This window comes from Hylobates moloch, unplaced genomic scaffold (genome assembly GCF_009828535.3).
Source record: "Hylobates moloch isolate HMO894 unplaced genomic scaffold, HMol_V3 SCAFFOLD_7, whole genome shotgun sequence".
In the NCBI taxonomy this organism is placed as follows: Eukaryota; Metazoa; Chordata; class Mammalia; order Primates; family Hylobatidae; genus Hylobates; species Hylobates moloch.
The window spans coordinates 21199037-21216814 of NW_026652282.1; the positions used below are offsets into that span (position 1 = coordinate 21199037).

At 44.2% G+C, this 17778-nt stretch overlaps 3 protein-coding genes across 3 annotated transcripts in view; all 3 read left to right on the forward strand.

Moving 5' to 3' along the window:
- The window catches only part of ZFX (zinc finger protein X-linked), a 180293-nt gene that overhangs the window by 142553 nt on the left and 19962 nt on the right, over window positions 1-17778 (forward strand). The gene's annotated exons all lie outside the window — the stretch shown is intronic.
- Window positions 1-17778, forward strand: part of PDK3 (pyruvate dehydrogenase kinase 3) — a 300615-nt gene that overhangs the window by 114177 nt on the left and 168660 nt on the right. The window lies entirely within an intron of this gene.
- LOC116811235 (transcription factor SPT20 homolog-like 1) lies at window positions 13808-16749 on the forward strand. Its single transcript, XM_032756296.2, has 2 exons — window positions 13808-13818; window positions 14164-16749. The coding sequence occupies exon 2, from the start codon at window positions 14184-14186 to the stop codon at window positions 16617-16619; it is 2436 nt and encodes an 811-aa protein (XP_032612187.2). The 5' UTR covers window positions 13808-13818; window positions 14164-14183; the 3' UTR covers window positions 16620-16749.

A 17778-nucleotide genomic window follows, 5' to 3' on the forward strand; every position in this document is an offset into this window, starting at 1 on the left:
TGGCTTCTTTTGTTCAACATTCATCTATATTGTTATGTGTAGTTATAGTTTGGTTCATCTCAAAGAAGGTGGGAATTATTATTAACCATAATTTATAGGCTAAGAAATGGAGTCACAGAAAGGTCAAGTAGCTTACTCAGAATCATATACGAGCAAGTGGCAGAGCCAGAATTTGAACCCAAGTAAGCTGACTTTGCTCTGTTAACCATTATGCTAGACTGCAGCTCATAGCTATTTATTTAATGTCCATCTCCCCCACTATGCTGCAAGCTCCATTTAATACCCAGCACCCAGCACCTAGACATACCAGGTGACCAATAGATATTTCTGACTGAATGAATGAAGAACGAATGAATGAATACCAGATAGGCCTGCTTTTGTGATTCAGTGCTTTTGCCTCAGTTGCTAGAAATGCCTCTGAAGGTTCAGGATCTTCCTTTTCTTCACCTTGATTATGGGCACCTCCTCAGAATCACTCTTACTACCTGTGGTCATAGCCTGCTAATATCCCTTCTGTGGCAGCACACAGCAGCCTGTGTGACTCTACTGGGAGAAGACTCTGGAAGCTTCCATGTTGAGGGAAGATTTGCTTCCGTGTCTAGACCTTGGAGAGCTCCTGGGCCTTCTCTTGTCCTTCCATAAGAGGGAGACACTAGGGTAATACTATTTAATTGCTGCCCCAGGAGTTGGAATGGCCCCTATACAAATTCATGCTTCTATAAATCCTGGAGCAGTTGAAAATGATTCCTGCATTCTTTTTTTTTTTTTTTTTGAGATGGAGTCTGGCTCTGTTGCCCAGGCTGGAGTGCAGTGGCGCAATCTCAGCTCACTGCAACCTCGGCCTCCCGGATTCATGCCATTCTCCTGCCTCCGCCTCCTGAGTAGCTGGGACTACAGGCACCTGCCACCACGCCTGGCTAATTTTTTTTGTATTTTTAGTAGAGATGGGGTTTCACCATGTTAGCCAGGATGGTCTCGATCTCCTGACCTCGTGATCTGCCCGCCTTGGCCTCCCAAAGTGTTGGGATTACAGGTGTGAGCCACTGCGCCCAGCTGATTGCTGCACTCTTAACCCTCAGCTTCCTGTACAGAATTTTGGTGTCCATGGACAGTTGGTCTCTTGACATTTGTGGTAATCTTTATGGTTTGGTTTTTTCTTTCTTTGCCTGACAGTGAATCTTGTACTTATGATGTTACTGAAGCAGGGATACACTCAGGAACCACTTTCAGGTGTATTCCATCCAAAGCAATGTGAGATTGACTGTAGGATTTGTGAATCCCAGGCCTGTGCTTGATTGATTGCACTCTTCTTCTCCCCAACTGTACTGTAGTGAGACTTTGAGAAATGGCCCACCTTCTCCTCTGAAAATTGCCTTCAAAGGAATTAGTTTTAGCCAACTGTCTTAAAGCCCATAAATGATCACTACAGAATTTCCAAAACCAAGAGAATTGGTCCATTTCTCTAATACTTAGATTTTTTCTAACACACTGAGGCCTGGCACTATGATAAGAAAAAATAAATCTAGCAACAGTTCTTTGTATTATAGGAGGACAGTTTTTCTTAGAACATTTTAGCCATTATTGTGATGATCTGCATACTGGGCACAGGTAAACAATTTACATGGAGAAAACCCAAGAGTTAACTATTACTCATCTAGTAGTCTGATTCTCAGCATTTTCTCCTTATTGAATGAATACTGTATTTGATACAAGAAACACAGGTTTGGAAGAATACACATGCCAGCATTACAAGAAAGCAGATTATCTGCACTTTTTGTGGCCTAAGACAAGGATTGGCAAACTTTTTCACTAAAGGACCAGCTAGTAAATATAATAGGCTGACGACCGTACAGTCTCTGTTGCAACTCTTCACATATGCCCTTCTAGAGTGAAAGCAGCCATAAACACTATGTAAATGAATAGGTATGGCTGTGTTCCAGCAAAACTTAATTTACAAAAGCAGTCATAGGCCTTATTTAACCTACAGGCCGTAATTTGCCAACCCCTTGTAGGAGATCCAATAGAAAAAAATTAACCAAAGGAACAAAATCTCTGTAAAACGTAAGTTGAGAGATAGACATACTCCCCAAATTGGTAAATCCTTTATAGAAATATCTATTTTTTTCATGGTGTTCTAAATAAAGAAGTTGAACATGACAGTGAATGTTTTCAAGTGGGGATATGTGCAGAAAAGAGTTAACACACCATGCCTGATTGCTATCCTTTAAAAACCCTGCTTGCGGCCGGGCGCGGTGGCTCACGCCTGTAATCCCAGCACTTTGAGAGGCCGAGGCAGGCATATCACCTGAGGTCAGGAGTTTGCGATAAGCCTGGCCAACATGGCAAAACCCTGTCTCTACTAAAAGTACAAAAATTAGTCGGGTGTCATGGCACATGCCTGCGATCCCAGCTATTTGGGAGGCTGAGGCAGGAGAATCGCTTGAACCTGGGAGGCGGAGGTTGCAGCGAGCCAAGATCATGGCACTGGAGTCCAGCCTGGGTGACAGAGTGAGACTCCATCTCAATAAATAAATAAATAAATAAATATTAAAAACCTGCTTGCAAGGTTGGCCATTGACTGGTGTCAGGCAACTTAGATTTTGGGGAGGGTTTTCACCCTAACTGATAAGACTGGTTCACTGTGCATAAACTGTTCAAACAATATGATCTGTGCTGAACGCTCGCTTTCCTTCTGGGAGTCTAGAATTTGGGAAGGTGCCAGGCAGAGGCTACCTATGTGACCAGCCTCTGATAAGAGCCCTGATTGTTGGGTCTCTAATGAGCTCACCTGGTTGGTGACATTTCATGCATGTTGTCACAGCTCATTGCTGGGGAGAATTAAACATGTCCTGTGTGACTCCGCTGGGAGAGGACTCTGGAAGCTTGTGCCTGGTCTTCTCTGGACTTCATCCCATGCACCCTTCCCCTTTGCTGATGGTGCTTGGTATCCTTTCACTGTAATAAAACATAGGTGTGAGTGCAAGTATATGCTGAGTCCTTCTAGAAAATTGTCAGAACTGAAGGTGGACTTGGGGACCTCCCAACACAGGGTACATTATTTCCTACCTTGTTCATTTAATGTCCTTTTCCTCCAGAGGTAAACCATCAACTTTAAATTTTGGAAATGTTCCTGATCACAGTGACAACACCTGGGTTTAATATAATACAGGATTTGCAGAATCCTGAGCCTAGAGGGCATGAGAAATGGCAAGACAGCATGTGGTCAGGGCTCCACTAAAAGGAACTGGGTGACCACTTACTAGAAAATTGGTCTGATTCAGCAGAAAATACAGCTTGATGATAAAACTATGACTGTTTGCAGCTTGTATATCCGAGGTCAACCTAACGACTTAATGGGTCGACACAGTTCCTAAAAACTACAACCAGACTTGGGGTTCAGTAAATGGCCTGTGCCCAGCTTCATCACAATGACCCAATCTGGAACTAATAAGCTTGGCCTTGTTCAACCAATTGGTCTTTGTGAAACTTTGCAGCTTTGCTTTCATAAGACCCACCCTGAGGGTCTCCAGAGGGTATGCTCTCCCTTGTATATTTCCTAAATGCTAGTAAATCCTCAGTACGTCAGGCTGGGCATGGTGGCTCACGCCTGGAATCCCAGCACTTTGGGAGGCTGAGGCAGGTGGATCTCTTGAGCCCTGGAGTTTGAGACCAGCCTGGGCAACACGGTGAAACCCGGTCTCTTTAAAAAATACAAAAATTAGGGGCCGGGCGCGGTGGCTAACGCCTGTAATCCCAACACTTTGGGAGGCCGAGGTGGGCAGATCACGAGGTCAGGAGATCGAGACTATCCTGGCTAATATGGTGAAACCCCATCTCTACTAAAAATACAAAAAATTAGCCGGGCTTGGTGGTGGGCACCTGTAGTCCCAGCTACTCGGTAGGCTGAGGCAGGAGAATGGCATGAACCCGTGAGGCGGAGCTTGCAGTGAGCCGAGATCGCGCCACTGCACTCCAGCCTGGGTGACAGAGCGAGACTCTGTCTCAAACAAAACAAAACAAAACAAAAACAAAAAAATTAGCCAGGCATGGTGGCATGCAACTATAGTCCCAACTACTCAGGAGGCTGAGGCTGGAGGATGATTTGAGCCCAGGAGGTGGAGGTTGCAGTGAGCCAAGATCACGCCACTGCACTCCAGCCTGGGCAACAGAGTGAGACCCTGTCTCAAAAAAAAAAAAAAAAATTCTCAGTACTTCAATTTTCAATTGTCTCTGAATGATTCTTTGACAATTTGAAGACTCCATCCTACAGGACCTAATTCTACTTAGGTTTTCTCTAATCTTGTCTATCAGTAAACTGATTTTAATGCTCACCATGTCTCAAAGTCTTCATATTTCTTTTATTAGTGGTGACCTCAAAGATTGTGTATAGGGAAGCATGGGGTGATCTGAATTATGCCGATGTCACTGAAACTGCCTTTGCAAAAATTATAACAGTGAGAAAATTAGGACAGTGAAAGAGATCTGTCCTAATTGACTCCATATTGCTTTTAACCTCCAAATTGCCCTTGTTCATTCCTGGATGTAGGCTGAGGTGACTATAGGAGGAATTTAATTTATAGTTTAACTTTGAAACAAAGATGATAATAGCCCTTTCCCTGAAACAAACCCCCTCCTTGCCTAGGGACAAGACTGCCTTTGTAAAACTAACAAATCAGCCACAAGATTAGAAATTATGATTTAGGAGTCATGCAGCCAGAGGCCTCGAGATTCCTAACCTCCCCAATTGCTCCTAAGGATAACATCACTATTATGAAACCTAAGATTGGTTTTTCAGACCCTCCATTCTAATGGACCAGTTGGTGCCACCCAGACTATATGTGTTCATCAGCCTAATATATTTACCAGCTGGTCCTTTAGTGAAAAAGTTTGCCAACCCTTGCTTGGACCACAAAAAGTGCAAATAATTTGCTTTCTTATAATGCTCTCATGTGTGTTCTTCCAAACATGTGGTCTTGTGGCTTCCACCCAGGAACTGACTCAGCGCAAGAGGACAGCTTCTACCCCTTGTGATTTCATCCCTGACCCAACCAATAAACATTCTCCATTCTCTAGCCCCTGCCCACCGAACTATCTTTAAAAAACCCTAGCCTCCGAATTCTGGGAGAGGTTGATTTGAGTAATAATAAAACTCCAGTCTTCCATTTAGCTGGCTCTGTGTATATTAAACTCTTTCTCTATTGCAATTCTCCTGTCTTGATAAATCAGATCTAACTGGACAGTGGGCAAGATGGACCCATCAGGCAGTTACATCACTGACTAGAAAATCAAGAAAACCACCAAGATGAACACACACAGCAAAGGAGAGGAAAATAAAATCCAGAACTTGGCTGGTCCAAGTGCAGTGGTGTTTACAACTAATTGATCACAACCAGTTAGAGATTTCTTTGTTCCTTCTCCACTCCTATTCCTTCACTTGACTAGCCTAAATAATAATAATAATAGTAATAATAATAATAATAATAATAAAATCCAAGAAGAAGAGGCGAGAATGAACTCTGGACCAACCAAAGCTCACATGTGGCTGCATCCCGCATCTACGTCCCACCGCCATTGCCACCACCACCACCACCATGCCCAAGAGAAAGGTCGAAGGGGATGCTAAAGGAGATAAAGCCGAAGTGCGGACAAACCACAGAGAAGATCTGCGAGGTTGTCTGCTAAACCTGCTCCTCCAAAGCCAGAGCCCAAGCCTAAAAAGGCCCCTGCAAAGAAGGGAGAGAAGGTACCCAAAAGGAAAAAGGGAAAGGCTGATGCCAGCAAGGAGGGGAATAACCCTGCAGAAAATGGAGATGCCAAACAGAGCAGGCACAGAGAGCTAAAGGTGCTGGAGATGCTGAGGGAAGTGTGTGCATTTTTGATAACTGTGTACTTCTAGTGACTGCACAGTTTGAAATACCATGTCACTAATAGAATGTTTCAGAAGCTGGATTGATGTGGGGAAAGCACCTTTCCCAAGACTTCGTCTTGGCTCCCAGTAGGAGGGACTCCCTGACTTTGACACACATGGCCACCTTGGCATTTCAAAAGCCTTGTGGCATGGAAAAGTAAATTCATTTTTATGTCCTCTTTTCCCTTTCCACCTTTCAGCACAGACTTAACTCCCTTAAACCCAGACATCTGTTGGGACCTCACCCCCAGTCATTGGTTACCAGTGTGTCAGGCAATCTGGACTTTCCAGTGATGCCACTGAGATAGCACCCATCAAAAGAGCAGTGGTTCCGTTTCTAGATGGCGGATCTTCAGACAAATTCGGCCATTTTCATTTCACTTCCTGAAAGTCAGGGTCAGCTCATGAAAAGTTGTTAAACAACATGCTAAATGTGAAATGGCAACCCTCACTCTAAACTTTCCCTGTTCAGAGCATCAGATGAAGATTTCATTGGGTTTTACAGTGGCTTTCTGGTTTTTGGTAGTCCATTGAAGAAGGGAGTTTGAAAGCTGCATACTGTTAACGATTGTCTGCCCATGTCTGCCTGAAATACCATGATTGTTTATGGAAAGTATCTTTAATAAAGCTGGATACAATTTGGCTTGGAAAAAAAAAAAGCCACTCCACTCTCGTGAGGCGGGAGCCACCGTGCCCGGCCTCGGTCAATCAAGTCTTGAAACACATTATCACCTGCTATTGCGGGGATATTGAGGCAGGGCACAACTGGGAACACGGCCTACCCTGGGCCGCCCTTCACTGCTCCATGACAGCATTCTCACATAGAGGAAGACATATCCGCAGGTGGTGGCCCAGAACAGGAGCTCACAAAGCAGAAAGGGTGATGCCAAGTGGATGACTCAGGAATAGGCAGATGATGAACCTCCTTTTCTGGAAATATAACGGAAAAAAGTCATCTTTGAAGAGAGTGGGGGAAGTTATGTTTGCGTTACACTTAGAGTTTAAGTTTCACACCAGATATGAGAGGTTCTTACAAGAGATAATACTTTTGCACCTTGGCTTTTGTAAAGGCCAGATTGTTATAAAAATGGTGATGGCACAAGGCAATGACTGTCTGGGCCAGATGAATGGATAATGAACGATCTTTCCAGAAAAAATGTAGGCCAGGAGTCATATCCAGCTTTCATATCTCACAAAACTAAAATTATAGTTGGGGCTATCATCTTTTCTTAGCAATGCATTTTGACTGTAATTTGGTATTAGTGTTATATACTTAGTAACATTAGTCAGCCTTATTAAAATGGATCTGATGACACAATTTTTTTCTTTTAAAAATATTTTAAGTTTTTACTCTTTTCAAAATGTAGGATGACTAAACAGGAGGTACTTTGTCTACAGGAACTTCTTTGGGTAAAGTAAAATAGTGAAATTTGATATACATATAATTTTAATATATGAATACATTATATATATTAAAGCTATACATACACTGAACCTGCTAGTTTCCCTTATATATTTATATTTTCATATTAACCTTATATATTTATACCATTGAGATATTTATATATAAAATTTTAGTATTTATATATACATATATAAACATATAGACACAAATACATACAAATAGAATTTTATTTTTCTGAACGCCAAGTATAATTTTTTTTTGATATGGAGTCTTGCTCTGTCACCCAGGCTGGAGTGCAGTGGCACGATCTCGGCTCACTGCAACCTCCAACTCCAGGGTTCAAGCAATCCCCCCAACCTAAGCCTCCTGAATAGCTGGGATTACAGGTGCCCGCCACCATACTCGGCTGATTTTTGTATTTTTAGTAGAGATGGGGTTTCGCCATGTTGATCAGGCTGGTCTCAAACTCCTGACCTCAGGTGATCTGCCTGTCTCAGCCTCCCAAAGTGCTGGGATTACAGGCGTGAGCCACCACACCCGGCCTGAACACCAATTATAATTTTAATTCTCCAAGCCACATTTGGTAATTCTTGTAAAACCATGCAATCTATGGGCTGATTTAGGCATTAGAGTATTGTGGATAGTGAAAAAGAATTTTGGGTGTTAGCCCTTGTCTTTGGAAACCTAAGTGGTAGCATGGGTCTGCTTTCCTACCTCTGCAGGTAGGGTACAATGAATGTAAGTGAGTCTTTGAATGATGATGCTTGTCTTAGTGCATTCAGCCTACTAAAACAAACTATCATAGACTGGATGGCTTATAGACAACAGATTTATTTCTCTCTGTTCTGGAGGCTGAAAAGTCTAAGATTCAGGTGCAAACAGATTCCGCGTCTGGTGAGGGCCCACTTCAGCCTTTGTAGATGGTGCCTTCTTGCAGTGTCTTCACATGGTAGTAGAAGGGGCAAGGCAGCTCTCTAGGGCCTTTTTTTTTTTTTTATTAGGGCACCGATCCTATTTATAAGGGCTCTGCCCTCATGTCCTAATCCACCTCCCAAAGACCCCACCGCCTAATACCATCACATTGGGGGTTAGGATTTCAACATATGAATCTGGGAGGGATGTAAACATTTAGTTCATAACAATGCTAATCTTGCTTTGTCTCTGCATCTTGATCCCGAATATTGTTTTCATGATGCCTTGTGGATGTGAGTACATTTTGGACCTGTTCATTTTCTTGTGATTTTCCTCTTTCTAATGTTTTGAGGGTCTGCTGAGTGAGGTTCTAATGGACTGTAAGCTTCACCTGAGTAAGTGCTTCACCTTGGGAAGAATTAGAAATAGGAAAAAAAAAAACAACTCTTGTCTTATTTCAACTCCTACAATCAGTTACCAAGCCCTGTTCAAAATATCTGAGATATGACTGAAGTATTTCCTTTACATCTTCGCAAACACTGACTTCATTAGTTGCCACTGGGGTATTGCAATCACTTCCTAATCTGTTTCCTGCCACCAATCTCACTCCACTCCAGTCCACTGTCATCACCATGACTACAGTTAACATGCTAAAAAAGGTTACTCTTCCTCTCCAAACTGTTAATTAGTTCCCCACTGTCCCCAGGAAATAAAAGGTTTCTGAAGCAATTAAAAGGATGGTGGTGAGGGGGAAAATAACTAACCTTTAATGAGTTCTTACAATGTGCCAGGTATTGTTTTATGGACACAATTTATTTGGACTATGTCACTTAACTTTAAAACAACTAAGTGAGTAGTCATCATCATCATTCCAATTTGTAAGTGAAGAAACAGGAACACAAAAGAATTAAATAATTTGCTCAAGGTCACACAAATAATTAATGGAAGAAGGATTTGGGCCTTGTAAGCTATAGAAATTGACAAGATGATTCTAAAATGTACAGCTTATGGAAAAGCAAAATGACTAGGATAGCCAAAACTGATTTGCAAAAGAAGAACAAAGTTGGAAAGTATCACTACTTGATTTCAAAAATTATTGTAAAGCTACAGTAATAAAGACACAATGATATTGGCACAAAAATAGACAAATAGATCAGTGGAATAGAACAGAACTTCATATATATGGTCAATCTTTTTTTTTTAACAAAGGTATAAAGGCAATTCAGTGGAGAAAGAATAGCCTTTTCAACAAAGGATGCTGGAATATTTGGATATCCATATGCAAAAAATAAAACATGACTTATACTTCACACCTTATACAAAAATGAACTCAAAATGGACCATAAGCCTAAATGTAAAGCTTAAAACTATAAGACTTCTAGAAGAAAACATAGGAGAATATCTTTGTGACCTTGGGTTAGGTAAATTTTTCTTAGATCTGATACCAAATGCACACTCCCAAAAAGAAAAGTGATAAACTGGATTTCATTAAAATTAAGAGACGCTGCTGTTCAAAAGACACTGTCAAGAAAATGAAAATATAGCTACAGATTGGGAGAAAATATTTGCAAAACATGTATCTCCTAAAAGACTTGTGTCCAGATCATATACGAATTCTCAAACCTCAATGATTAAAAAAATCCAATAAAAATAGGCAAAATATTTTAATGGACATGTCACCAAACATATACGGATAGAAAATAAGCTCATGAAAATATACTCAGCAAGAAATCATCAAAACCACAATGAGACACACTAGGTACCTACTAGAATGGATTAAAACAAAACAAATCTTGGGAGGCTGAGGCAGGCAGATAATGAGGTCAGGAGATCGAGACCATCCTGGCTGACACGGTGAAACCCCCATCTCTACTAAAAATACAAAAAATTAGTCGGGCATGGTGGCGGGTACCTGTAGTTCCAGCTACTTGGGAGGCTGAGGCAGGAGAATGGCGTGAACCTGGGAGTCGGAGCTTGCAGTGAGCCGAGATCGCACCACTGCACTCCAACCTGGGTGATAGAGTGAGACTCCGTCTCAAAACAAAACAAAACAAAACAAAAAAACAAATCTGACAATACCAAATGCTGTCAAGGATGTGGAACAACTGGAATTCTCAACATTGCTGTTGGGAATACAAAATGGCACAGCCACTTTAGAAAAGAGTTTCACAGTTTGTTATGAAGCTAAACATATACTTACCATGTGATCCAACATTCCCCTCCTGGATATTTACCCAAGTGAAATGAAAACTTCTGTTCACAGAAAATCTTATTTGTGGATATTTCCAACAACTTTGTTCATAATTGCCTAACTGGAAAGAATCCAAATGTCCTTCAACTGGTAAACAGGTAAACAAACATTGGTTAAGCTGTATGATGGAATACTATGCAGCAGTGAAAAGGAACAAACAACAAATACATGCAACAACATGGATGAATTTTTTTTTTTGAGACAGAGTCTTGCTCTGTCACCCAGGCTGGAGTGTAGTGGTGTAACCATAGCTCACTGCGGCCTTGACCTCCCTAGTGCAACCAATTCTCCCGTCTCAGCCTCCTGAGTAGCTGGGACCACAAGAGTGTACCATCATGTCCAGCTAATTTTTTGACTTTTTGTAGAGACGAGGTTTCACTATGTTGCCCAGACTGCCTCGAACTCCTGGGCTCAAGCGATTCACATGCCTCAGCCTCCCAAAGTGCTGGGAATATAGACTTGAGCCACTGTACTTGGCCTTGGATGAATCTTAAATATAGGTATGTGAAGGAAGCCAGTCACAAGGGCTATATGCTTTATGATTCCATTTATATGACTTCCATTTATAAGCCCTTCTGGTAAGGCAAATCTATATGCACAGAAGAAAGATAACCAGTTGCCAGGGATTCTGGGTGGGGGAAGAAGTTGACTCCAAAGATGCATGATGGAATTTTGTTTTGCAAGATGGAACACTCTGTAACTTGATTACAGTGGTGGTTGCATGACTATACATATTTTTGAACACTCACAGAACTGAAAAGGATGAATTTTACTCTGTGTGTATTATATTTAATTTTTTTTAAGTTTATGCTTGACCCAGAATGGGTATAGAAAAAAGAAATTAGGCCAAGTGCAGTGGCTCACACCTGTAAACCCAGCACTTTGGGAAGCTGAGGTTGGAGGATCGCTTGAGCCCAGGAGTTGGAAACCAGCCTGGACAACCTGGCAAAATCCCATCTCTAAAAAAAAATACAAAAATTAGCCAGGGATGGTGGTGCACGCCTGTAGTCCCATCTACTCAGGAGGCTGAGGCAGGCAGATTGATTGAGCCCAGAAGGTAGAGGCCGGAACGTCAAGGCTGCAGTGAGCCATGATTGCGCCACTGCACTCTAGCCTGGGCGACAGAGCAAGACCCTGTCTCATAAAAAGAAAGAAATTTACTAATTGAAAATTAGGTAAATTATCTTGCAATTAATTGAATTCTCTTATTCCTCTAGCAAAGGTTAGTCTGGCCAGGACATTTCTTAGCATGTGAATCTCTGCTGAGCTGCTACAGGGGAGGGCTGTAGTTGAAGATCTTTTAATGAACCAGAGTGCTCATTAACGTGCTTGGAAGGCTCAAAGGATGGTGTGTACACAGAGTAATTTTTTCTAAAACATCATATTGTGTAAAAACAAGGCAATTAGGCAGCTCAAGTGAAGGGGATGGCCAACAATGATAAGCAGTGTCAGGCCCACTAATGCATGTTGACACACACACACACACACACACACACACATACACACACACTCTCCCACACACACAGGTTCACAGCCTCTTTCAGTACACCTGTGGCCTAGGCAGCCTTGGCGTCTTCTCTCTGGGAAGTCAAGAGTGAGTCACATCCTCCATTTTTAGTCTTGTTAGCTTTAATACCTGAAAAAACCTTACATTAAATTGCCCATTTCATTTGGATGGAATACAATTTCACTTCTCCATATGCCCAGATATATCACATAGCACATTATCTACATCGTTAAGAATGAATGGCTGACTTCTTTCACTTATCTTCAGTCCTAAATGCAGCAAATGCTGCCGGCGCCCTGTCCATCTCCCCTTGGCACTCACCATTCTGTACACACAGAGTATTACTACAAGCACCTGTGACTTTGTCTGAGCCACATCAGCACGGGTGGCCCCTGTATGTGGCAACCAGAAGTGCCAGAGAATAACGCTCCCTGGACTGTCCTCAGTCTATGAGAAAGATAAGTGGATGAATAAATACCCCAGCTTCCTTGCATCTAGGATGGGACAATCTGAGGCTTATTCTGTACTGTCTTCCAAGATCCCCAGCATGGATCAGTTGTCTGGAGCTGCTTGTGCTCAGGAATACGTCTCTCATTTTCTGTTTTCCTATCCCTGACTCAGCTCCCCTTTCTGTCACCAATGCTTCTAAGGATTAGCACCCAAAGAAACTACTCCCACTCAAATCCTCTCCTCCGGGAATGCTTTTGGGGAAACCCAAGTGAAGACAGGGGCAATTCACCAGCTGAAGATCGAGTCCATCCCATGGCAGGGCGGGCAGATATACCTCTCTAATAAGTGAGATGCACCCTGGGATATCAGCGGAGGGAGGGGCAGAATTTAGATCACACTCATGGATCAGAAAAACAGGCTATGGAGTAGTTCTCCCCAGAAAAACATTATTGATCTTGTCCAATAAAACAAACAAAAACAAACAAACTGGGAGATTTCAAGGCAACAAAGTTAATGGAAAACAATGTCCCATAAATTACCTAAGACTGAATGATATTGCTGCAAATCCGTCATTAGGATCTTAGCTAAGGTCTACAGTTTAATCATTGAAAATTTATTGCCATCACCTGGAACAATTGTTCTCGTCCGTATCAGGTGCAAATCACCTTGTAGAAATGAATGGTTTCATGTCTCTCTACCATCCTGACCTGCAATCCATAAACAGTGTAATGACCGACCACGTGATTTTTTAATCTGTAAGTGCCCTAACTCAACACATGGAGAAATAAAGGTGACTAATTATGTAAATGAACGTCATGTACTGGTGCATCTACATGAACACCCCCAGGCCGGAGCTCACTGGACGACGACATGAAGAATCCTGATGCTTGCCACAAATCTGTGGCGTCTCTGGGCATGGAAGCACTGCTACTGCGGGCTCATTCCGCAGCCCAGTGGCTGACAGATACCAACAGCAGCCTTGCCACTGATGGCAAGAGATTCCAAAAGTGCCAACAATTGTTGAAGTTTCCACCAAGACCAGTCACAACTTCCCATGATTTCCCGACAGTGGCATTCCCGTGGAAACTGATGTCTATGCACGGTACGAAAGATACATCTATACCGTCGTTGGTGGCTTATGCTTTTGCATGTATGCTTTCAAGGTGAAATGGCAAGTAGTCGAGTGCAAGTGCGGGCAGCAGATCCGGAAGTGCGGCCGGTGAGCCTTGCGCCCAGGAGGCCAGAGATGCAGGAGCCCCGGAACCTGTGGTGCAACGAGTGCACATGCGCATACACCGGGCCCAGGAGCTGACCCCAGCCCTCCCGTCCACTTCCGGTGCAGCATGCAGAGACGTGAAGTCCGGGCCACGACGACGACCCCTCAGGTACCGATGTTTTCAGAAACCCTCAAACAGTTTGGGTAGCGCTTCCCTGGGGGCGGGTTTCTGGGCAGGTGCCCAGAGGGCGCCCAGGAGCTGACCCTGGCCCTCCCGCTCACTTCCGGTCCAGCACGCACAGACGCGAAGCCCGTGCAACGTCGACGACCCCTCAGGTACTGATGTTTTCAGAAACCCTCAGATTGGGTAGTGCTTCCCTGGGGGCGGGTTTCTGGGCAGGTGCCCGCGTTGAACTCAGTGTGGACTTGCGGCGTCTTGCGGGCCTGTAGATTAATATGACAGCCGTGATTCCACCCTGCTTCACCAACGCACATGTGTTTTCTTTCCTCTCAGGGGTCCTGCTTTCTGTTACAATGGATCGAGATTTAGAACAGGCTCTGGATCGTGCAGAGAATATCATTGAAATTGCCCAACAGAGACCTCCCAGAAGGAGATACTCACCTAGGGCGAGAAAAACCCTACAGGAAAAACTTTATGACATTTATGTTGAAGAATGTGGAAAAGAGCCTGAGGATCCTCAGGAATTGAGAAGCAACGTAAACTTGTTAGAAAAGCTTGTTAGGAGAGAGTCCTTGCCATGTTTACTGGTCAATCTATACCCAGGCAATCAGGGGTATTCTGTGATGCTCCAGAGAGAAGATGGGTCCTTTGCAGAGACCATTCGGCTGCCTTATGATGAAAGGGCATTGCTCGACTACTTGGATGCAGAAGAATTACCCCCTGCTTTGGGTGATGTCCTGGATAAAGCTTCGGTTAACATTTTTCATAGTGGGTGTGTCATAGTAGAAGTTCGTGACTACAGGCAGTCCAGTAATATGCAACCTCCTGGTTACCAAAGCAGGCATATTCTCCTACGTCCAACGATGCAGACTTTAGCCCATGATGTGAAGATGATGACAAGAGATGGCCAGAAATGGAGCCAGGAAGACAAGCTTCAGCTTGAGAGCCAGCTGATCTTAGCGACAGCTGAACCACTGTGTCTCGATCCTTCTGTAGCAGTCGCCTGCACTGCCAACAGGCTGCTGTATAACAAGCAAAAGATGAATACTGACCCGATGAAACGGTGCTTCCAGAGGTATTCGTGGCCCTCTGTAAAGCCACAGCAGGAGCAGTCTGACTGTCCACCTCCTCCTGAGCTGAGAGTGTCGACTTCTGGCCAAAAAGAAGAAAGAAAAGTGGGTCAGCCTTGTGAGCTGAACATTGCTAAAGCAGGAAGTTGTGTAGACACGTGGAAACGCAGACCCTGTGATTTGGCTGTGCCTTCGGAAGTGGATGTGGAGAAACTTGCTAAAGGGTGTCAGTCCGTCACAGCTGCTGACCCACAGCTCCCAGTCTGGCCAGCCCAGGAGGTAGAAGACCCTTTCGGATTTGCATGGGAAGCTGGCTGTCAGGCCTGGGACACCAAGCCAAGCATCATGCAGTCGTTTAATGATCCGCTTCTCTATGGTAAAATACGGCCATGTAAAAAAGCCAGGCAGAAGAGCCAGAAGTCTCCCTGGCAGCCCTTCCCAGATGACCATTCAGCTTGTCTCAGGCCTGGGTCAGAGACTGATGCTGGGAGGGCAGTGAGTCAGGCCCAGGAATCGGTGCAGAGCAAAGTCAAAGGTCCAGGCAAGATGTCACACAGCTCCAGTGGCCCAGCCAGTGTCAGTCAGCTCTCTTCACGGAAAACACCAGAACAGCCTGAGCCTGTGTGGGTCCAGTCTTCAGTATTGGGGAAGGGAGAGAAACATCCACCTCCCCGCACCCAACTTCCCTCAAGCTCAGGAAAGATTTCCTCAGGTAACAGTTTTCCCCCACAACAGGCAGGCAGTTCTCTTAAGCGTCCATTTCCTGCTGCTGCTGCTGCTGCTTCTGGGGTGGCAGCGGTGGGGGCAGCACCAAGTCATTCTCAGAAGCCCTCTGTGCCTCTTATTCAAGTTAGCAGGCCCTGTCCAGCTGCCCAGCCCCCCACCAGATTCATAAAAATAGCACCAGCCACTCAGTTGAGGACAGGCTCCACTGGTCTAAAGGCCATCAACGTGGAGGGCCCAGTCCGGGGAGCCCAGGCTTTGGGGAGCAGTTTCAAGCCTGTGCAGGCCCCTGGCTCGGGTGGCCCGGCTCCTGCAGGAATCAGTGGCAGTGGCCTTCAGTCCTCAGGAGGTCCACTCCCAGATGCAAGGCCCGGTGCAGTGCAGGCATCTTCTCCAGCACCCCTTCAGTTTTTCCTAAATACTCCCGAAGGTCTCAAGCCTCTGACACTCCTCCAGGTTCCGCAGGGCTCGGTGGTTCTGACCGGCCGGCAGCAGCAGTTCCATCAGCTGGTTTCCCTGCAGCAGCTCCAGCAGCCCACAGCTGCTCAGCCTCCTCAGCCAGGGCCACAGGGTTCCGCACAAGGTTTGAGCACTCAAGGGCAGGCCTTCCCTGCTCAGCAACTTCTTAAGGTGAACCCCACTAGAGCCAGAAGTGGTCTGCAGCCCCAGCCCCAGGCTGCTGTGTTGGGTCCGCTTGGCTCTGCCCAGGTTCCTCAGCAGGGTGTCCAGCTCCCCTCTGTCTTGAGGCAGCAGCAGCACCCACAGCCGCAGACACCGAAGCTGCAACCGCAACCGCAGCCGCAGCCACAGCCACAGCCACAGCAGCAGCAGCCGCAGCAGATCCAGCTCCAGACTCAGCAGTTGAGAGTCCCACAGCAGCCAGTGTTTTTGGCAACAGGCCCTCTTCAGATAGTGCAGCCACAGCCAGGTGGGCAAGCAGCAAGCCAGTCGGTAGGTCAGACGAAGGGAGGCAAGCCAACCCCTCCAGCGCCCTGAGGCTTGAGTAGTTTGTCTCTCTTTTAAAAGCACAGGAGCACTGACCCAAATGGTTTCCCAGTTTTTACTTGAGTTTTGTTTTTTTTTTTTCATGTTTTGGTATTTTACATTTTAAAGTACACAGTTTACACAGGAGCACAATCCACTGATTTTTATTTAGAAACGGAAGTGATTTCCTAAAGGAGCATTGTTTTGCTTAAGTTACTCTTTTTGTTGTCATTGCTGCTGTTGATATAATTATTTTTAATATACTGTTTTAAAGTGTCCAAATCCCAACCAGTTTGAGTTTAAACTCGCGAAACGTATAATTTCTCTAAAGCCATAAAATGGCAATACCAACAATGTTAAGTTAATATTTTAACAATATTTTAATTTTAAGTTAATATTTTAACAAGAAGAGTGGGATTAAATTTATTTTAATGGTGGTAAAAACATATAATCTAAAATGGACCACATTAACTTTTTAAGTGCGCGGTGCAATAGTATTAAGTCCACCCCCACAGTTGTGCCACAGATCTCAAGACCATCTTGCAACACTGAAACTCATGCCCATTGAACACCAGCTCCCCATTCTCCCTTGCCCAGTCCCTGGCAGCCATTGTTCTACTTTCTTTCTCTATGAGTTGACTACCCTGACCATTTCATGGAAGTGGAATCATATGGCATTTGTCACTTGGTGAGTGGCTTATCTCACTTGGTATAATGTCCTCATGATTTATCCCTGCTGTCTCATGTGACATGAAGGTCATTGCTTTTTAAAAATGGTGTCACTGTACATAATATATATGAAAGTGACCTATGAACTCTGAGAAACCTCTTTCAGAAGAAAGAGTGTAATTGTATTTACATTAATAGGTTTATGCACAATATATGGAATGGAATTATTACACATTCATTTTGAAAAATAAAATGAAAAGAAAGTACAGTACAGTGATCCTTGTCACACTGCAATTGAATACATGGGAGACCTCTAAAGCTGTGGAATGGAATTAGTGGCAAATTTGCCTGTGTGACAGTCCCCTGCCCTTTCAAAGGCTGTGTCTGCACCCAGTGCTCCACAGAGCAAGGCTTTCTCACTGGCTTTGAAAAGGCTCTTCTTGGATGTCTTGTGTGCTCTGTCTTTATAAGATCATTTACATTTTTTGTAGGTTGTTTGCAA